At 44.7% G+C, this 23,343-nt stretch overlaps 1 protein-coding gene across 1 annotated transcript in view; it reads left to right on the top strand.

Annotated features, from left to right (window-relative positions):
- LOC124795789 (sodium channel protein Nach-like) overlaps positions 1–23,343 on the top strand; it is a 146,657-nt gene that overhangs the window by 108,309 nt on the left and 15,005 nt on the right. The window contains exon 6 of the mRNA XM_047259870.1: positions 22,391–22,633. Coding sequence (XP_047115826.1) covers positions 22,391–22,633 — 243 coding nt within the window. The remainder of the gene's footprint in view (positions 1–22,390; positions 22,634–23,343) is intronic.

Raw genomic sequence — 23,343 nt, 5'->3', positions numbered from 1 at the left:
GACCTCAGAAGTTGAGTCCCATAGTGCTCAGAGCCATTTTTTTTGTATACACATACTAACTGGGAGAACGATGCAGCAAATGCAATTTTGTTGCCAGAAGCTGTGCAGAGGGCTCTCGATGCTTTTCTGAAGCTGTCATCAGTGGTGTCAAAAACTGTGCATGTAGGTGCACTAACGGATCTACATGCTGCTCTTAAGTTAGCGATGGAATATGAAGACACTGACTTATCAGCAGGGGTAGGAGGTAGACATGGGGTATTTTCTGCTGTTTGAATTTGAGGATTTATTTTTGCTACTGGGTCCATTGCCAGCTATGTCCATGACTCAGTAGGGAATACCAGTATGGAACGAAGCACCAGTATATCAGAAACCACATCGTATACCTCGTTATTTATAGCTGACCATGGAAGATTTTAATAACCAGCAGTTAGATGACAGGATCGTAGAAGAGTGTAGTAATCCGTGGGGTGCAGGAATCGTGATCATAAGGAAAACAATACAGATTCTGCTGTGATTACCGTGACCTGAACAGAAAGATCTTAACAGGTGCATACCACATCCCCAAAATTACTGAGACCATCGATAACTTCGGTCAATGTCACTACTTTCCGACTGTGAATTTAAAGAGTGGCAATTGTCAACTGGAAGTTGCCTCGAAAGGCTAGCCGCAGGCAGCATTTTCAGTACCATGGGGACAATAACTGGTCAGCGCCATTAGGATTGAAAAAAGGGAGTGCAACGTTTCAGAGCTTATTTAATGGTGCGTTGAGAGGTTTGAAACCATGTCTGCGCCTAGATTAGCTAGACAATATCATCGTATTCTCAAAAGACGCGGAGCAGCACAGTTAATGTCATAAGAAAGTGTTTAAGAGACTGAGGGCAACATACCTGTCGTTGAGCACAGAGAAGTGTCATTTTGTATTAGAAAAGGTAGGCTATTTATGCCATGTAGGTAGTAGACGCAGAGTAACGACTAACTCGAAGCTACTGCGAGCTGTACACGAGTTCCCATTGCTTGAATCGGTTAAGAAACTGCAGTGCTTCTATGAGCCTCAAATTACAATAGAAAAGTCGTGAAAGGGTTTGCTGACATACACAACCACTCATATAGTTGGTAAGGAAGTGTGTGAAATTCATATAGTTATAAAGAGTTTTGAGATCAACCCAGTTCTAGTATTTCCAGAGTTCCTGAAAGAGTTTGTTCTTTGATGTAATGCATCTAATCATGCTTTTGGGTGTGTCTTAAGCTAGGAGATTAACGGCGAAGAATGTCCTGTAGCCTAGACGTTGAGACAGCTGAATGTGTTGGCGAAGACCTGTTCAACGATAGAGAAAAAAAAGCTGAACCTTATTTATGGTGTCACGTATTTATCAGAGAAAATGTCGAGTAGTGACCGAACCACGCTGCTTTGAAGTGTCTACTGGGACTGAAGGATCCATTTACATACCTGGCAAGACGAGCTCTAGGGATCAACGAGTTGTAGTAGAACTCAACATACAAGCCAGGCGAAAAGCATTGAATGTGTGTGCACTTAAGGAGAAAGGTAGTAGTATTGAAAGTTCTGGGTCATAGTCTTGTGGAGCGGCGGGCAGCGCAGAGCACTGATACTGACTGTAAACACTAAGGGACGCAATCGTCCGCCCCCGGTAGCTGAGTGGTCAGAGCGACAGAATGTCAATCCAAAGGGCCCGGGTTTGATTCCCGGCTTGGTCGGAGATTTTCTTTGCTCAGGGACTGGGAGTTGTGTTGTCCTAATCATCATCATTTCATCCCCATCGAAGCGCAAGTCGCCGAAGTGGCGTCAGGTCGAAAGACTTGCACCCGGCGAACGGTCTACCCGACGGGAGTCCCTAGTCACACGACGACGACAGGACGCAGTCACAGCTGAGCTCATGTGGCACACTGCTGTCTAAGCAAACAAGGCTAGGGCTCTACGTACTTTAGAGTGCCAGTGAAATTTAAGGAGAAGTGCATGATTATTGTGTTATCTGATCATTCACGACAGAACAACAAATTGGAGAATGGCTGAGAGAGACTGGTAGGCAGGAAACAAATCAGATGTTGAGCAATACGTGAGGAATTGAAACAGTGTGCGCAGTGAGCAGACCTGTAAACATCTGCCACTTCAGAGGCTACCAGAAGCATAAAGACCATTTGAAATGATTGGAATTGATGTATTACGACTGCTCACTCATCCACCAGCATGAAACAGATTCGTAATGACAATAATAGATCACTTTTCACGATACGTGGAAATAGTTGCTACGGCAACCAGCAAGCAGTGACAGGTGCACAGGCAGTGGTTAACGATCAGATGCAATTTGGAGTGCCAGGTAAGATAATTACAGACCACGGTACGAATTTCATGTCAGAGCAATTGAAGGAGCTGTGTTGGTTGTTGCATGTGAAGAAGTTAACAACTAGTCCTCTTCACTTGCAGCCCAGTGCTAGAACAGAATGGGAACATAGAACAATAATTGGGAAATTAAGTTACTATGTGTGCAACTGGTACATCTAAGGTATGGCATGTCAGCATATAATTGAGAAATACACAGTAATACTTGGTTTTCCCCATATGAGCTGGTGTATGGTCATAAAATGTCGTGATCATTCTATCTGATAAAGGCAAGGAAGGTAAAGATGGGGAGCCAGTCTGTGATTTTCCGTAAACCACACGATAAGTAAAGGAAGAAAGGCGAATATGAACTAGGCTTGCTAGCGGCAGCAGCCTTCTGCACAGAAAGGGAGGGAGGTATTTGTCACTGTCCTCAGTTTGTGATAACTAGAGGGCAAGAATGGAAGGCAGACAAATATTGCAGTTTTTCGGCTGAACAGAACTTCTCACGGTTGCAGAAAGCACAGACAATGCTACCGCCTTGATTCAGCCTGTTTATGGAACCCAGCAAACAAAAGTTTCTGTCCTACTACCACATAGCGTAACCAGAAATGAAAATTTGCCCAGCACAATCGTATATTCTAAATCCATTCCTGGTAACAGGAAGGCATGCGCAGCTGAAGCAGTACGCTATCCGTAAGTACTCAGTGAAGTGTGGTGCTCTTGGAGGGCTCGTGCAGATGAAGATCCGTGGGTTCTAAATTGTTTGGGAAGATGGTAGCAGGCATGAAATAACGAGAGAGGAAGTGTTGCAACATCATCAAAGGGACAAAGTCACAGTACTGGAGTAATAAAAACCAACCTGATGCGTGGTACATTTGTTCTTAGATAGACAGAAGGGACTAGATTGTTTGAGGGATATTGTGGAACCCAGACTGCATTTCCGTCAAAAAGGTTTTCACTGGATTTACTCCACTTATAATTTTTTTGTTTTGTTCTGTTTTGGGACGTAAAAACTACTATCGTCATTCGCGCCCTTGTCGGAACCGCAGAACACGAAGACAAAAAAGGAGTTAAGAACGACTACACGTTAAGCCCAATGGACGGAAGGAAAGACAGCTAAGAACATGGACTTGGAGGAAGGACAATACAATAACTTGATAGAGACAACGGACGTCCGGAACTAAAGATTAAACGTCCTTCGCCATTTTGTTACAACGGATAAAAAAGTAAAACGTGCTCGACAGTCCACGTGTCGTTCATAAAACGGCCGATAACTCAGACGGCAAACATAAATGAGAACATAAGTGGTTAAAAAAAAAGTGCATTCCGTCAGGAAGTATCGAACCGTCAACGGCTGAGGACAACGAGCAAACACTGGTGGGGGGTCACCACAAATGACAATGGCTAAAAAGACGGTGCCCAATACGCAAGCTAGCTAAAATGATCTCCTCGCGGCGAGAGGGCTGAGAAGGGGTCGGCCAAGCCGCTAGGGGAGGTACAATTCCCCAGAACTTGTCCCCATGGAGGGAAGACAAGCGGTGATGCCAAAATAACACCACCTGCTGATAGAGGGCAACAGAGAGATCATCTGAGGGAATGGAATAATGGAAGAATGGAAAAACTAGCTGGCCGAGGTACGAGGACTGCAGCCTTGGCAGCAGCGTCAGCTGCATCGTTGCCCGTCAGACAGACGTGGCAGGGACGCACGTAATCACTACAGTGACTCCATCAGGAGTGAGCAAGTGACAATTTTCTTGGACCCGTTGCTTTAAAGGGTGGACATTGTACAGCACACAGAGCCTCTGAGGGTCATTAAGAGAGTTGAAGGAAATGACACAGTAAATAAACCTGTGTCTTCGGATGTACTGCATGGCGTGATATAGAGCAAAGAGCTCCGCTGTAAGTGCTGAGCAGTGTTCCAGAAGCCAATACCGAAAAGGGTCGGCGCCAACGACGAAGGCATACCCGACACCACGATTAGTCCGAAAGCACTATCGGGAAGTTCCGTGCGAAGATCGAGAAACTTAACAGAGAAGAGGGATGCTCCCCATACTGGCGATCAAAGGAGTCACAGAAGAAGGAGGCATAGGATGAGTGACCAGGCATGGTAGACAAACATACTATTCTGCTGAGGAGAAAATCACGGCTGTATGACAGCAGTAGTTCGTCAGCTTCTGCGTACAGGCTCTCAACTAGGCTAGTGTAAAAGGCACCAGTGGCCAAACGGATGTCAGGATGGTTGATTGTATTGAGGCGGCGTAAGATGGACGAACATGCAGATGCTCAAACGAATCACACGTAGCCAAGTTTTGAACAGACAAGGGGCAGATACAAATGCAGGAGGGTGCTACGATCTGTTCCCCAGGAAGTACCTTTAAGGACATGTAGGACATTGAAGGACTGGGTCAGAGGGTGGTGAGGTAAGACATGTGAGAGAACCAAGGAAGGTCCCTGTCGAGCACCAGCCCCAGGAATTTCGATTTTCAACGAACAAAAGAGCAACAGGCCCAAGATGTAAAGATGGTGGAAGAAGCAATTGCGCCGCCAGAAATTCATACAAGTGGTTTTATCGGCGGAAAAGCGAAAGCCATTGTCGATGCTCTACGAGCAAAGACTATTGAGACAAGTCCGTGGAGAACTGCAATAGAGGGCAAAATCGTCAACGAAAAGGGAGCCGGACATGACCGGCAGGAGACAGGCCACAACAGGAGTAATGGAGACAGCAGAGAGGATGATGCTCAGGACAGAACCATGAGGCACACCTTCTTCCTATATAAAGGTGTCCGACAAGGAAGAACCTACACATACCTTGAAAACACGGTCTTTTAAAAATTCCTGAAGGAAATGGGTAGGCGGCCTTGAAAGCCCCACTTGTACAGAGTATGGAGGATACTAGTTCTCCAGCAGATGTCGAAGGCTTTCTCTGAATCGAAAACAACAGACGTAATCTGGTATTTCCGCATAAAACCATTCATGACACGGGTTCACAGACAAGATGGTCAGCTGCACAACGAAGCGCTCGAAATCTACACTTGCAGTGGTTAGGAAATTGTGAGACTGCCGTTTAGACGTCCACACAGGCGGGCTAGGTGCCAGCAAACGGAAAGCATATGGGAAATGGTCAATCGAGTACGTGTCAGAGAGAACGGATCACTTGAGACGATGGAGTGAGATGGGCAGTGCAGAAGGAGTGGTCCGAATGGGAGTAGGTGTGAGTAGAGTCTGAAAGGAACGTGGGTGCTCCCATTTTAAGGCAGTTGACATTAAGTTGACTGAGAAATACATCCAAGAGGGCTCCTCTCCAACAGGTTCTGGGAGAACTCCAAATGGGATTATGCGCATTTAAGTCACTGAGCAGCAGAAAGTGGTGTGGGAGTTGCCAGTAAGATGGAGGAAATCTGCCCTAGTGACACTGAATGAAGGAGGGATGTAAACAGTACAAAGAGAAAAGGTGAAGTGAAGAAGGAAAATACGGACTGAAACAACTTGAAACTGCGTAGTCAGGGAGATGGTTTTACTGTGAAGGTCATCCTGGATCAGCTGCATGTCTCCCTCATGAGATGGAATCCCTTCCTCAGGTGGAACGTCAAAGCGGACCGGAAAGAAATGTGACAGGTCAAAGCGGTCGTGGAGTCCCCATTTTGTTTCCTGGAGGCAGAAAACAAGTGGATGCTGGATCTGAATAGCAGCTGTAATTCCTCTCTTTTGTATCTAAGGCCGCGAACAGGAGGGAAAAATAAAAGGCTCCCAAGTGCCAGCGTTCAAAGACTCACTGCTTCCAGGTGCAGAGTGTAGAGTATCCTGCTCTATGAGATCGACATACGCGTTGGCATTCTCCCTGTGTCAGTCCCCAGCGTCCAAGACAGAAAAATGGTTGGCGGTGTGCACTGGTGACATTGAGGTCGGCTGGGTGAGGGTATCACATGGCGACACTGCTGAAGGGGATCTCTGAGTCAGCGAAGGAGAAGACCGTTTGCCTCTGTTTGATTTCTTGTAGCCTTTGCAGGTGGCAGACAACGATTCAGTTGTTCCTTGGCTGGAGGAACGTAAGAAGTCGGGCAAAGTATTCCTTCTGTCCTTTCTGCCCACCCGGTGGTGTATCAGGTGACTTCAACCTATGAGGCGAAAGTTTGGTGACTTGTTGCACAGCTGGAGGAGGAGACAGGGATGTTACCGTGACAATGGGCGAACGTACAGCTGCGGTGTTGAATTTGAGATTGCATGCCTGCATGACCACGACAGTGGAGCGAGATGTAGCAAGACCAGCACTATAAGTGCCGGATGCCAAAGTGCATGGTTTCTAACTAGCCAACAACTTGCGAGCAACAAGGTAAGGCACCTTTACCTTCACCCAGATCTCCTGGATGGCCCACTCATTGAGATAAAAAGGACAATCTCGGGAGGGGGCTACATGATCCCCATTGCAATTGATGCACTGGGGAGAAGGAGGCCGACTATCACCCACGTGATCATTCCTACTACAAGTTACACTCTTGGCCAGGTGTCGACAAGACATTTGAGTATGATTGGAACGATGACACTCCTAACAGCGCATCGGGATCGGAATGTGTGATCGGACTGAGGTAACTTCATAGCCAGGTTTGATCTTGGATGGAAGCCCTACTCTGTCAAACATCAGAAAAAGAGTGCATGTGGGCACTAACGATGCATGTACCTCTTTCATCACCAAATGTACTGCAATGACCGTGACCAGAGAGGTACTTTATCATAGAGGTACTTTTAGATTTCTACCTCTGTCAGACCATCGAACAGCCTAGTGTAAAAAACACCACATGAAGAATTAAGCGCGTGATGGGCCTCGACACAAACAGGAGAGCTGTGGAGGAGCGAAGCTGCAAGCAGCTGTAGTGCTTGAGAATCAGAAGTCGTCCCCAAAAGCAATGTGCTACTGCATAAACAAGAGCAGGATTTCAGAGGGCTGGCAATTTGCATCACACCTTTCTGAATGATAAACGGATTTACCGTTGCAAAGGACTGATTGTCTTCAGTATGTCAAATCATGAGGAACCGGGTGCAGCTGGGAGGGTCTTTAAATCATTAGCCTCGTTTCGTTTCCGTTGAGCAGGTGTAGACTGTGAAGAAGAGAATTGGCTCATTGCAAGAGAATCCCCCATAATTGCCAGCATTTCCAATGGTGCGATCCTCCCAACTGGGCCCTCCCCTCAGAGGGGGCAACACCTGCCTCAGGTGATCGTTCTCACCTCAGGTCACGCCTCCCGAACCTCTGACAGAGGGACCAATTGGCTATTTGGGAAGGAAACAACTGAGTAAATCACCCCTCCCTGGACTTGGCCCGTACCAGCGGTGTATGCAAACTCTACCTGTCAACCTGGGGCTGAGAATTATACGTTACCCAGTCGCCAGTCGCCTATTATACGCCAGACGCATGGGCCGGCCTTCAGGAGCGCACAGGGAAGAAGAAGAAATAGAGGAACTTCGAACGCCGAAGCCGAGAAAGAATAAGAAAGGGAGAACGAAGAAAGAAAAGTGGAACGAAAAACAGTGGGGAGATTTTCTGATGTCAGGTTACTGAAAATGCACAACACATTTCCAAAAACATCCCAAACATTTTTCACAAGGGAGGAAAAAAAGAATAGTAAGATGATAGACACGCAGCACGGAAGGGAAATGATGCTGCAAAGGCTGGGGCCCCGTGGCAGCCAAGCACGAACCCGCCAAAGAGCGGCGAGCACCCTGGGAAGCTCCACTCATGATGGCATGGTAGTTCTGGTGAGCTGTTACAAGAATGGAAAGCTCATGGAGGCTAGATGAATTGAACTTAAGGGAGGTGAGTTATTAATCCGTGGGACATAACACGGTCTGTCATCCGTCTACCAGCCACGATTACGGTTCTCAAGCAGCTGTACGTTTCACAACAGCAGTTATATTGGATAGATGTACATTTGGAATTATTGCTAATCCCGAATATGACATTTCTAAACAAAACTTTAGAATCTGGCCTAATCCATTTCTTGGACCAATTCATTGCCTCACAGGAAGGACGCGTTCAGTCAAGCAGTTAATGCAGCATGTAGAACAGTTTGGGGAGCGATGACTGATATGGTGAAGGACTTTTACCTTGGTAGGACCTGCATGGAGCAGGGGAGTGGTAGGTACTGGGATCCAGGGGAGTAAGGCTTTAATACAATAATTACTTTTATTTTCCTGACATCTCCACAAATGAAATTTTGTACAATAATTTCAAAGACATGTTCCATTTATTTAATACAGTCTAAACAAAGCACTCTGAACCACCTATAATTGAAATTAAACAAGAAAATTATATCAAAAATCTTGACCATTAAGGTTACAGGCTGAACTAAGCGATTACAATTATCAAAGTAATCTTAAAATCAGTAAAATAATAAAGTACCTCATTTCAAGTTCGGATTTATATACTTAGTTACTAGCCAGATTGACAGACAGTCAAGTTTCGGAAGCACTAAGAATTCATTATCAGCTCTTCTGTATCAAGGACACTCAATCAACACACCGATTAGGCTCAGCTTCGTATAGGTGTGGTGCGAGTATCTTACAGGTTACGAATACCACTAGTGCAAATGGGTCCCTGGACTACATATATAGAATAAAGTTGTACACATACCATACACTTGAATACATAAGAAATATAACCGATCAATGGATATTAAAACATGAAATGGGTTCCAAGAATAATTACTAGTTAAACAGTGCTTGGCAGAACACTGGACTTAAAAATCACAAGACACAAATATCATCCGTTTCTGTAACGTCAATACGTTCTTGGCCTGCACTTTACATTGGCAGACTTTTGGAACCAAACCAGAACAGAAACTGATTTCACCACAAGAAAAGCCGCTGGAAACAATGTTCTACAGAAATACTTATAATATCAGCAAAGCGCGGACAGGAACAGTACAGTCGAAACAGATCTCCAACGGCACAAGACGCAATGGCTCAGATTAACAAATGAAGCCTCATCAGATTCAACACAATGCTGCTGCGCAGATAAGACGGCCGCAGATCAACAGTGAACATGCCTCAGCAATCTGCAGTCAACTTTAAACCATACCTGGCAGAAATATTCAATGCTGCTAGGCGACAATGGTCGATAACCGTTCCTGCTCGTGCACCACAAACCGATAAACAGCTGTCCACTGCAATGTGTGCTGCCTCTGCACTCTTCTGTATCAGGCGGCGAACGAAATAAGAGCTCTAGCGCAACACCTGGGCAGCAACACCTCTAGCTCTCTCTGCTGTGCGACATTAAATCCTCACTTTTCCTTTTCGTGCGCCTCCTATCGGGCGGTGGTGAAACCTCGGCGGCACAGTGCAGCAACGCTGTCTTTGATCGCTCCCGTCAGGTGACACACACACACACCATCTGGTAGCGCGCGGCTCAGCGACGACGCGTGACAGTGATTTTGAGTCGCGCATTACCAAGTGCCACAGTGGCTCTAAGCCTGCAGTGTTTAGTTTTTATTCTTTTGATGCGGAGAGCAGAACATCAGCAAAAACCACCGATAACCCAGGTTCCAGTTGACTGCATCCATAGAGCATAATGGTGAGTGAGAGTGTAACCTTGTAATGTGAATGTGGGAAAGGTGTAAATTTACGGTGAAGAGGAATAAAAATGTAAATGTCGTGTGACTAGGGCCTCCCGTCGGGTAGACCGTTTGCCGGGTGCAAGTCTTTCGATTTGACGCCACTTCGGCGACTTGCGCGTCGATGGGGATGAAATGAGGACGATTAGGACAACACAACACCCAGTCCCTAAGAGGAGAAAATCTCCAACCCAGCTGGGAATCGAACCCGACCCATTAGGATTGACATTCTGTCGCGCTGACCACTCAGCTACCGGGGGCTGACGTTAAGAAGAATGAGAGCAACTTTACAATGTTTCTTAGAGGACCAATGCAGAAGTGGTGACTTATATCAAAAGCGAATTGAGAGGCATACGTGAAACCCTAATCTGCGGCCGACAGTAACAGCAGCAGTTTGACAGGGTAAGATGCTACAGAACGCTGAAGCCGGTCACGATAAATAGATAGGACGACCAATCGAAATAATTCAATTGCTAAAACTAATTACAGCGCTGTAAGTTTATTTGCATAAGGGATTCCAAAATGGTTTAACTCACGAGTTCTGTGGTCGGTTCTCAGTGGAGGTGTCGTGCTGACAGTCGCAGTTACCCTTTGGGCGGATAGTAGCAACGGAGTGGCGTAACTTGCAGCGGTAATACAGTTTGGTCAGAGTGATTACAGGTATAGTCGAAAGTATATTTGCGTCGATTACAGAGAGTGACGATCATTCGATTTGTTTAACTGTGTGAGTTTCTGCAGATGAAATACTGCCTAGTAGGTTCCCATGATTAACTACTGACTTGCTAGAGAAGGAGATCTGGATAAATAATGATGTAAAGAGCGAGCGTTTATAATTCGTTGAATGGTAAGCAACATTGAGCTGAGCTCAAGCATTTATTGTTAATAAGTGAGTCTAGTTACGGTTAGTAACTGATCTGAACTGTAAATTTTATTTTGACTATTTTTTATGTTTAGCAAACTCTGAGGTAATTGAGTGTTCACTATTTATTTGTGGATGTGTAACAGGGATACGCTGAGAGCACTGAGTGTTTGCTGTGTTTATTTTGAGGAGTGGCTGCGTAGAGAGTTGACTGGTGGCTTCAACTGAGCGACAGTGACCCAGTTGGCAAACTACTTGATTGGACAGGTGCTAGAAAACTTTGGAACGAAACTATACATTGCTCGTACAGTGCTTATTGCCTGTAGACTGTCACGATTTTTCCATTGACAGGAAATAGTAACCCATTGGAAATCATTTAAGCAAGCATCTCACCATATTGTCACTACTTTCGGCTTTGGAAACGATAGTGGGAAGCGATTTACTAATACCTGAAGAAGCCTAATTTTGATGACGACAGAACAATGCGCTAGACGAGAAATTGGACCCCTTTAAGCTGTTCAGTCCAGTGTTGAAATCACAAGCAACAAAGTCTTCATCCTTGACGGTATGTTTTTCTTACACTGTGTTGTGTGGAATACTGATGAAGTGTTTTCCTCGATCATCGAAAAATATATTACATACGTCAAAAAATACCTTGGTTCCAAATGCAGTATAGTGTTCGTTAGCTAGCCTCAGGACGGAGCTGAGAAAAGCATAAAATCTCTTCCTTGATTCTACGTAAGTCGACGATGAGATTGACATCGTTGAGGAATTAATACGTAATACTTCGCCTCGGACTTCATGGATCCCAACGTCACTCCTGTTAAGGGAGCTGAGGCAGGAGTGAAGCTCATTGTATGTTTGTACACGAATGGCAGCTCCAAATCTTTGAATAAAATTCGTATCCAACTGTTTCAGAGAGTTACAACGAAAAATAATATCTTCAGTTTGGCGTGTTTGCCTCCCACTGAAGCCACCACTCGCCAGCACTCCCTCAGGTTCTACTTGCAGGTTCAGATCTGGAGGAACAATCAGCTGGATGCACTGAAATGATGCTGGAAGACTACAAAAAACGGCCTGATTGCAGCCACCCAGCCACCAATGCTCCAGGAACTGCTCAACACAATATCCTACACGTGCAATAAGGGATGTTAAGCAACTTGTTTCTGCAGGAAAGTGCTCATAGAGTGCTATCCTACATGCAGCAATTGCTAATTTGTCTAACAGAAGACGATATCTTCCTTGATTCGACGTAAATCGATGATGAGATAGACATCGTCGAGGAATTAATCGATTTTCGTCCCATGCCAGAAGAAGATAAAGAATTGGACGACGCAGAAAAACACAAAAAAAGAAATAAATTGTAAGTAAATGTAAATACAGAACAATACTTCAGTAACATACAGAATACTTGTAAAAAAATTATCTCTCATCTGTTTCATATTATAAATAAGTATATTTCCATTAATAAAACCTTTCATTTGATGTATTGTTCTTTTTAATTTTTAAATCGGATTATTACGATTTTGAATTGACATGGTAATTAATTCGTATTAATACATAGAGCTAACTATCTAAGTAAGTACATACCTAACTAAATTGTCCTTAAATTTGAATATTTGGACGAATGTGGATGATTTGGCGTTCAAAAGTAATTGGACTTCGCAAAAATGTCTCAGCAAGATTTTAGTGCTGCAAATACTTTCACGATTTTACTGGTATCTATGCAGAGGAATGAGGAAATTTTAAAAATTAGGAACTCTTTTCACGCAGAATTTAATGCTCTATAACTCTGATGCGTGGTATTTTTCATTTAGAGTAGTCGTGTGCCGATGGCACATGAGCATAACTCACATTTCTACGAAGTGGGTAAAAAATGCCAATTTTTGACGCTCGACTTTGGCTAAACGGCTGAACTGATTTTAAATTTAAGTAAATCATTTCTGGTGAAATTTTAGCTCTTTCATTTAGGTACTGGCAAATTTTCTGTAGGATACATCAGGCGAAAAACTGAAAAAAAGTCAAAAAATTTCATTGTTTTTTGGCCCTCAATACGTTTAGTGCAAGGCAGAAACCGTCACAAACCGTTACAACTTTTATTTGGGACGCCTAACATCGATGAAAATTATTCCCAGCTAGTACATACTTTTTAGCTAGCAGAAGTCCTATTTTCCTAACTGAGATGGTCATTCGCCACCTCAAATCTGAAACTAATGACAATACTATAAGGTCCTAGCTTAGATGGCTGCCGCCGGCCGGGGTGGCCGAGCGGTTCTAGGCGCTACTGTCTGGAACCGCGTGACCGCTGCGGTTGCAGGTTCGAATCCTACCTCGGGCATGGATGTTTGTGATGTCCTTAGGTTAGTTAGGTTGAAGTAGTTCTAAGTTCTAGGGGACTGATTGCCTCAGAAGTTAAGTCCCATACTGCTCAGAGCCATTTGAACCATTTTTATATGGTTGCCAGTGGGTTATTATTTATCATTGATGGAAAGATCTTGACAGTTTACGGGCAATCCGCATCGTACGAGCAAAATATAGTTCCGTTCCGAACTTCTCTAGCGCCAATCCAATCAAGTATTTTACCAACTGAGTCACTGCCGCTCAACTGAAACCACCAGTCAACCCTCTACACAGCCAGTGCTCCACACTATCGCTGTAGTGTGCGCAAATCCGTCAAACAGACACAGCAAACAGTGCTGTCAGCGTGTGCCTATTGCATATAAAAAAGTTAAAAAAAGCTCAGTTACCTCAGAGTTTGCCAATACTTTGCCCTAACTCAACTCACTTATCGACGATAAATGCTTGAGCTCAGTAAAGCTTTCTCCGTGAAATGTTGCTAATCATCCAATGAATTATAAACGCTCGCTATTTACAACATTATTTAGCCAGCTGTCCCTCTCTAGCATGTCAATTATTAATAATGGGAACCAACTAGGCAGTAATTCATCGGCAGAAACTCGTGGGGTTAAACAAATTAAATGATCGCCACTCCGTGTAATCGACGCAAATATGCTTTCGTCTATACTTGTAATCACTCTGACCAAACTGTATTACTACTGTAAGTTACACCACTCCGCTGCTACTATCCGCCCAAAGGGTAACAGCGACTGTCTGTTCGACACCCCCACTGAGAAACGACCACAAAACCCGTGGGTTAAACCATTTTGGAATCACTTACGCAAACAAACGTACACCGCTACCATTAGTTTCAACAGTTAAACCATTATTTCGATTGGGCGTCCTATCTTCTTCTCGTGTCCGGCTTCCGCGTTCTGTGACATCTTTAGCGCTCGAAATGCTGTTGCCGTCGGCCACCGATTCTGGTATCACCTTTGCCGCTCGGTTCCCTGTCCATGTAGGTCACCGCTTCTGCGTATGTACTCTACGACACATTTAAAGTATAATGTTTGAACAAATACACATAATAACAGACAATAATAACTCATATTTAAACAAATACACATAATAACAGACATAACAACTCGACAGATGTCATGGTAAATTATCCGCCCCGATAGCTGAGTGATCAGCATGACGGACTGCCGTCCTACGGGCCCGGGTTCGATTTCCGGCTGGCTCGGGGATTTTCTCCCCTCAAGGACTGCGTGTTGTGTTGTCTTCATCATCGTTCCATCCCCATTCGGCGCGCAGGTCGCCCAATGTGGCGTCGAATGCAATAAGACCTGCACCAAGGCGGCAGGACCTGCCCCGCAAGGGGCTTCCCGGCCAATGACGCCAAACGCTCGTTTCCATTTCCATCGTAAATTCAGCTTCTGCGTTGAAAGTTAAGACGATGGTACGAAAGTGACGACAACTAAAACACACCAAATTTTCCCTTGACCCGTAACTAGATCTCCCCGTGAACCGGAGAAGATTCTGGTCCTACGTAAAGTCGCTGAGTGCGTCGAAGGATTCTATTCAGCGATTCCTGACCAGTCTGACGTGGAATTAGAAGATAGCAAATGGAAGTGCGAAGTTTTAAATTTCGCGTTTAAGAAATCGATCCTGCAGGACGATCGTACAAACATACCGTTTTTGACTGTCGCTCTTCCATATGGAGGCGTCCCTGGCGTAGAGAAGCAAGTGAAAGAGTTGAAAACAAATAAGTCAGTAGGCTAGGACGGAACATCTACTCGGTTTAATAAACAGAACTCTACAACATTGGCCCTTTACTTAGCTATCATTTGTGGCCAATCATTCGTCTACAGATCAGCACGGATTCATAAAGCATGTCTCGAGGGAAATTCAGCTTGCCCTTTTCTCATATGATATCCTCCGGACCACAGATGAAGGGCAACAGGCGGATTCCCTATTTCTAGATTTCAGAAAAGCGTTTAACACGCTGCCCCACAGCAGACTGTTAACGAAGTTACGAGTATCCGGAGTACATCCCCACATGTGTCAGTGGCTCAAAGACTTCTTCAGTTACAGAGCGCAGTACGTAGTCCTCGACACCGAGTGTTCATCAGACAAGACTATCGTCAGGAGTTCCTCAGGAAAGGGTGACAGGACCGCTGCTATTCTCTGTGTACATGAATAAGCAGACGAATTTGGTGAATAGCAATTTACGGCTGTTTGCTGACGACACAGTGTTGTACGGGAAGGTGTCGCCATTGAGTGACTGCTGGGGGTGTGATGCAAAGCAGCTTGCTCTAAATGTAGGAAAATGGAAGTTAGTGCAGATGAGAAAGGAAAACCTCCCTGTAACGTTCAAATACAGCTGTCTGACACAGTCACATTGATTAACGTTGCAAAGCGATATGAAATACAATGAGCACGTCAGGTTGGTAATACAAAAGGCGACTGCTCGACTTCATTCTATTTGGAGAATTTTTGAAAATGCAGCTCACCTATCGCGTATAGAACATTAGTGCCATCCATTATTGAGCACTACTCTAGCTTTTGTTATCCCCACCAGGTGGATTCAGATAAATTTAAGTTTCTTCGATTCACCTAGTGATTACAGTTACCACCAACTTAATTTTTACAATCACTTATTTAGAAAGTGTTATAAGGAAAGCGAATTAAAGGCAGCGTTTTATTGGCTGAACAGTTAGAAGGTACAACAAATCTACTAAAGAGACTGCCTAGACCGGGCTTGTCAGTACTCTTCTGGGGTATTGCTGAGCAGTATGAGATCCTTGTCCGATAGGATTGACAGAGCACATCGAAAAGTTCAGAGAAGGACATCACATTCTGTATTGTCCTGAAATACTGCAGAATAACACAGATATAACCCACATCTACATCTACATGGATACTCTGCAAATTACATTCAAGTGTCTGGTAGGGGGTTCATCGAACCGCCATCACAACTCTCCATTATTCCAATCTCGTATTTGGAATGAACGCCTATATTTTTCCGTACGAGCTCTGATTTCCCTTATTTTATCGTGGTGATCGGTCCTTCCTATGTAGGTCGGTATCAAAAAAATATTTTCGCATTCGGAGGAGAAAGTTGGTGATTGGAATTTCGTGAGAAGATTCCGTCGCAACGAAAAACGCCTTTCTTTTAATGATTTCCAGCCCCCATCCTGTATCATTCCCGCGATACTCTCTCCCATATTTCGCGATAACACAAAACGTGCTGCCTTTATTTGAACTTTTTCGATCTACTCCTCAGTCCTTTCTGGTAAGGATCCCACACCATGCAGCAGTATTCTAAAAGAGGACGGAAAAGCCTAGTGTAGGCAGTCTCCTTAGTAGGTCTGTTACATTTTCTAAGTGTCCTGCCAATAAAACGCAGTATTTGGTTAGCCTTCCCCACTACATTTTCTATGTGTTCCTTCCAATTTAAGTTGTTCATAACTGTAATAACTAGGTATTTCGTTGAATTTACGGCTTTTAGATTAGACTGATTCATCGTGTAACCGAAGTTTAACGAGTTCACTTTAGCACTCATGTGGATGACCTCACACTTATCGTTGTATAGATAAGGAACAGCAAAGGGCCTATTACACAACCTTGGGGAACGCCAGAAATCACTTCTGTTGTACTCGATGACTTTCCGTCAATTACTATGAACTGTGACGTCTCTGACAGGACATCACATAACTGAGACGATATTCCATAAGCACGCAATTTCACTACGACCCGCTTGTATGGTACAGTTTCGAAAGCCTTCCGGAAATCCAAAAATACGGAATCGATCTGAAATCCCTTGTCAATAGCACTCAACACTTCATGTGAATAAAGAGCTAGTTGTGTTTCACAGGAACGATGTTTTCTAAACCCATGCTGAGTGTGTGTCAATAGATTGTTTTCTTCGAGGTAATACATAATGTTCGAGCACAATATATGTTCTAAAATCCTGCTGCATATCGACGTTAACAATATGGGCCTGTAATTTATGGATTACTCCTACTACCTTTCCAGAATATTGGTGTGACCTGTGCAACTTTCCAGTCTTTGGGTACGGATCTTTCGTCGAGCGAACGATTGTATATGATTGTTAAGTATGGAGCTAATGCATCAGCACATTCCGAAAGGAACCTAATTGGTACACAGTCTGGACCAGAAGACTTGCTTTTATTATGGGATTTAAGTTGCTTCACTACGCCGAGGATATTTACGTCTATGTTACTCATGTTGGCAGCTGTTCTCGAATTCTGGAATACTTACTTCGTTTTCTTTTGTGAAAGCATTTCGGAAGGCGGTGTTTAGTATCTCTGCTTTGGCAGCTCTGTCTTCGATAGTATCTCCATTGATATAGCACAGAGATGGTTTAGCCAGAGCGTGGGGGATGTTTCCAGAATGAGATTTTCATTCTGCAGCGGAGTGTGCGCTGATATGAAACGTCCTGGCAGATTAAAACTGTGTGCCGGACCGAGACTCGAACTCGGGACCTTCGCCTTTCGCGGGCAAGTGCTCTACCAACTGAGCTACCCAAGCACGACTCGCACCCCCTCCTCACAGCTTTACTTCTGCCAGTACCTCGTCTCCTACCTTCCAAAACTTCCACAGTTTTAATCTGCCAGGAAGTTTCATATCAGCGCACACTCCGCTGCAGAGCGAAAATCTCATTCTGGAAACATCCCCCCAGACTGTGGTTAAGCCATGTCTCCGCAATATCCTTTCTTTCAGGAGTGCGAGTTCTGCAAGTTTCGCAGGGGAGCTTCTGTAAAGTTCGGAAGGTAGGAGACGAGGTACTGGCAGAAGTAAAGCTGTGGGGAGGGAACGTGAGTCGTGCTTGGGTAGCTCAGCTGGTAGAGCACTTGCTCTCGGTCCGGCACACAGTTTTAATCTGCCAGGAAGTTTCATATCAGCGCCCACTCCGTGCAGAGTGAAAATCTCATTCAAGGCATTGATTTATTCTTGCCGCTAACATACTTCACATACGATCAGAATCTCTTTGGATTTTCTGCCATGTTTCGAGACAAAGTTCCGTTGTGGAAACTGTTATAGGCATCTCGCATTTGAAGTCCGCGTTAAATTTCGAGCTTCTGTAAAAGATTGCCAATTCTGGGGATTTTGCGTCCGTTTATGTTTGGCATGTTTGTTTCGTCGTTTCTGCAACAGTGTTCTAACCAGTTTTGTATACCAAGGAGGATCAGCTCCGTCGTTCGTTAAATTATTTGGTATAAATCTCTCAATTGCTGCCGATACTATTTCTTTGAATTTAAGCCACATCTTGTCTACACTTATATTATTAATTTGGAATGAGTGGAGATTGTCTCTTAAGAAGGTGTCGAGTGAATTTTTATCTGCTTTTTTGAATAGGTATATTTTTCGAGGATTTGGGGATTGCAGTATTCAATCTCGCTACGACAACTCTGCGATCACTAATCCTTGAATTGGTTTTGATGGAGGATTATTTGTTGCTAAGAGGTCAAGTGTGTTTTCACAACCGTTAACTATTCGCGTGAGCTCACGAGCTAACTGCTCGAAATAATTTTCAGAGAATGCGTTTAGCACAATTTTATGCGTACCTCCGGAAATAAACATGTGTTTTCGCCTACATATCGAGGATAAATTAAAGTCACCACCAACTATTACCGTATGAGTCGGGCACGTGTTTGAAATCAAACTCAAGTTTTCTTTGAACCTTTCAGCAACTGTATCATCTGAATTGCGAGGTCGGGAAAAGGATCCAATTATTATTTTATTCCGGTTGCCAACAATGACCTCTGCCCATAATAACTCACAGGAAGTATCTACTTCAATTTCGCGACAAGATAAACTACTTCTGACAGCATCAAACACGCCACCGCCAACCGTGTTTAGCCTATCCTGTAGGAACACCACTAGGTTCTTCGCAAAATTTTCGGCTGAGCTTATATCCGGCTTTAGCCAGCTTTCGGTGCCTATAACGATTTGAGCATCAGTGTTTTCTTTTGGCGCTAGGAGGTCTGGTACTTTCCCAACACAGCTACAACAATTTACAACTGTTATACTAAAGGTTCCTGTATCTAAGTTCTTCCTGAGTTCAGCCTGCAAACTTTGTGACTGAAGCCCTCCTTGTGTCTTCTCGAGACCCTCTAACCTAAAAAAATGAGTTGAATTGGTAATCATCAAAACAAAGGCGTTTGTCATTTAGGCGAGAATTTTTTACGAAGCTACAGTCACCATCTTTCTTCCCCGAACATTCTGTCGGCACATACCGACACAGGGGGAAATGGCTATCATGATAAAATAAGGGAAATCAGTGCTCGCACGGGAAGATTTAGGTGCTCATTTTGTCCGCGTGTTGTTCGAAAGTGGAACGGTAGAGAAATATTCTGAATGTAGTCGTATGATCCCTGTGTCAAATACTTAAGTGTGAATTACAGAACAGTGCTTTAGGTGTAGATATAGTGTAGTGAGCATTACAGTTGTCAAAGACAAATACTTTGAGTGAGTGGAACAAATTTGCTTCCAAGAAATCAAGAAAAATGCAGTTACTCTCTAACGTTTTTCCTGTTTTGCCTTATACCCAAATACTCGCTAGGTATACCTTCACCCTGTTCACCCTAAATGCAAGGGTTGCACATAAATATGGAAACACCATCAGAAATGGAAGCTTCAACATACATGCAGCTGTTAGCCAAACCTGTAGGTTGCGATGTAGTAGCTGGGCACGACTGGCACCTGTGCAATGTCCTCAATACGTTACAAATGTCAGTCGCGGTCGGGACGGAGTCGTGTGTAGATGTGAGTACGTTATGTCGGAGCCATGTGACTTCGACCGTGGGTAAACTGCTGGTATTCGTATGGTGACTGAATTGTTTGGTGTTTCAAGAGGCACAGTATAGAAGATCGATACGGCATACAGAGAAAGCGGGAAAACGTCATCCGCTAAGTCACAACATGTACGAAAGTATGTGTCGAGTGATAGTGACAGACAATCATTGAAAAGGATTGTGACGAAAAATAAGGGGACGACAGCTGCAAAAGTCACTGCAGAACTGAATGTCGCACTCGCGAACCCTTTCAGCACCAAAATAAAGCGAAGAGAAGTCCAGAAGCAGGGATTCGCAGGGGAGCTAGAATTTCAAAACCATTCATGGGTGACGTAAAAATGCCTGTAACAGGAAAACGTGGTACCGAAGACATAAAACCTCTCCTTTGGAGCAATGGACGAAAGTCGTTTGGTCAGCTGTCTTGTTTCAACTGTTTCATTTTCTGGCCGAGTTTACGTCCGAAGAGTGAAAGATGGTGGTGGTTCGATGATGATTTGGGCAGCCATATCGTGATACTCCCTGAGCCCACGGTTACTCTCCGTGATGGCATTACTGCCAAGGATTATTATTTTGGCTGATCACTTGCATTCCAAGGTAGAATGGTCGCCAATGGTGGTGCTGTGTTCTAATCGGCAGGGTGCTGTTCGCAAACTTCGCATTGTCTAGGACTGGGTACGTGAACACGAGGATGAACAATGTCACTATTACTACACTACTGGCCATTAAAATTGCTACAACAAGAAGAAATGCAGATGATAAACGGGTATTCATTGGACAAATATATTACACTAGAACTGATATGTGATTACAGTTTCACGCAATTTGGGTGCATAGCTCGTGAGAAATCAGTATCCAGAACAACCACCTCAGGCCGTAACCTCGGCCTTGCTACGCCTGGGCATTGTGTCAAACAGAGCTTGGATGGCGTATACAGGCACAGCTGCCCATGCAGCTTCGACACGATACAACAGGTCATCAGGAGTAGTGCCTGGCGTATTGTGAAGAGCCAGTTGCTTGGCCACCGTTGACCAGATGTTTTCAATTGGTGAGAGATCAGGAGAATGTGCTGCCCAGGGCAGCAGTCGAACATTTTCTGTATCCAAAAAGGCCCGTACAGGACCTGCAACATGTGGTCGTGCAGTATCCTGCTGAAATCTAGGGTTTCTCAGGGATCGAATGAAGGGTGGAGCCACGGGTCGTAACACATCTGAAATGTAACGTCCATTGTTCAAAGTGCCGTCAATGCGAACAAGAGGTGACCGAGACGTGTAACCAATGGCACCCCATAACATCACGCTGAGTTATACGCCAGTATGGCGATGACGAATACACGCTTCCAATGTGCGTTCACTGCGATGTCGCCAAACAAGGATGCGACCGTCATGATGCTGTAAACAGAACCAGGATTCATCCGAAAAAATGACGTTTTGCCATTCGTGCACCCAGGTTCGTCGTTGAGTACACCACCGCAGGCGCTCCTGTCTGTGATGCAGCGTCAAGGGTAACCGCAGCCATGGTCTCCGAGCTGATAGTCCATGCTGCTGCAAACGTCGTCGAACTGTTCGTGCAGATGATTGTTGTCTTGCAAACGTCCCCAACTGTTGACTCAGGATCGAGACGTGGCTGCATGACCCGTTACAGCCATGCGGATAAGACGCCTGTCATCTCAACTGCTAGTGATACGAGGCCGTTGGGATCCAGCACGGCGTTCCGTATTACGCTCCTGAACCCACTGATTCCATTTTCTGCTAACAGTCATTGGATCTCGACCAACGCGAGCAGCAATGTTGCGATACGATAAACCGCTATGATGGTAGGCTACAATCCGACCTTTATCAAAGTCGGAAACGTGATGGTACGCATTTCTCCTCCTTACACGAGGCATCACAACAACGTTTCATCAGGCAACGCCGGTCAACTGCTGTTTGTGTATGAGAAATCGGTTGGAAACTTTCCTCATGTCAGCATCTTGTAGGTGACGCCACCGGCGCCAACCTTGCGTGAATGCTCTGAAAAGCTAATCATTTGCATATCACAGCATGTTCTTCCTGTCGGTTAAATTTTGCGTCTGTAGCACGTCATCTTCGTGGTGTAGCAATTTTAATGGCCAGTTGTGTAGATCTCAGTATTATTGAGCCTTTGTGATCTGCTTTGAAGAGAAGGGTGCGTAATCTCTACCTACCTCCTCCATCGGTTGTTGAACTTGCCACCATTTTGCAGGAAGAACGGTGTAAGATTCCCTTGAAAAACACACACCACATGTATTTATCCATTCGGAGACAGTTGGGAGCTGTTTTGAATGCAAGCGGGTTTCCTATGCCTTGTTAGGCATGGTAACGTATTGGTTTTTGGTGTTTTCATATTCTTGTCCTATCTTTATGATACCAAAACAAGTGCTTAGCGGGGCGGCGGTGGTGCGCTGCTCGGCAGGGGACCTGCGCTTCGTGAAGCCGCAGGGGGTGGCCGGCGACGACAGCTCCAAGTTCCTGGACGGCGTGCTGGACTGCTCGCACTGCCTGCCCACGTGCCGCAGCTACTCGTACGTGCAGGAGGTGCGCTACGAGAGCATTACGGCACGCACGCCCTTCCACGGCTACATCGACGTCCACTACGCAGATGTCAGCGCCGTCAAGTACGGCGTCGATCTCGCCTTCGACTCCATGACTCTCATAGGTAAGGACTCGGGTATGAAGCAATCCACAGCTAAAGTTCGCTTTGAAACAGTGGCATTCTTGATCGAACTTGACCGGACGACAACACACAACATGGTTCTACGTACAGAATGGTACGGTATAGGTACAGATATTGTGATCTAAGATACCTTAGCACATACCAACTTCATTGTGTTGGTTGTTTTTTTCTCTTGACTTAACAGTCTTCCTGCAAACACATTACATAATTTACTATCTGATGTTTTCTGGGTGGTCGTACCTGCGTCACTTAGCTGATTACGCCTGTCTGTATAGACTTTTCATTTTGTGTCCATGTATCTACAATTCGGCATCTGACCTTCTGCCCAGGGGAAAATAAACATTAATGGCTTGCTCCTTCCACAAGTGCCTGAAGGTACCAACCAACCCAAAAACATATTACTCATAATAGCTATAATTATTAATCTGTAAATGAAGTAAATGCTGATTTAATGTTATTTCGTATATTGTCCTCAGTTGCCAGTAAAAATATCTCCACTTATCCCCGTAACACCCTGTATAGCTCCGTCACGTACTACATGAAAGGAGGCGGTGATTACACGTTTCACGCCAGCCGCAGTGTACAACAGACAGCAGTAAAACCTCCAATACTATACACGATCTGTACATCTGTACAGCTAATATTCCTACTCCTCGATGGTGGAATGGAGGAGTAGCCTTATATACACCCCA

The sequence above is a fragment of the Schistocerca piceifrons genome, chromosome 4 (assembly GCF_021461385.2).
Source record: "Schistocerca piceifrons isolate TAMUIC-IGC-003096 chromosome 4, iqSchPice1.1, whole genome shotgun sequence".
NCBI lineage: Eukaryota > Metazoa > Arthropoda > Insecta > Orthoptera > Acrididae > Schistocerca > Schistocerca piceifrons.
This window is presented reverse-complemented; position numbering and strand designations above follow the sequence as displayed.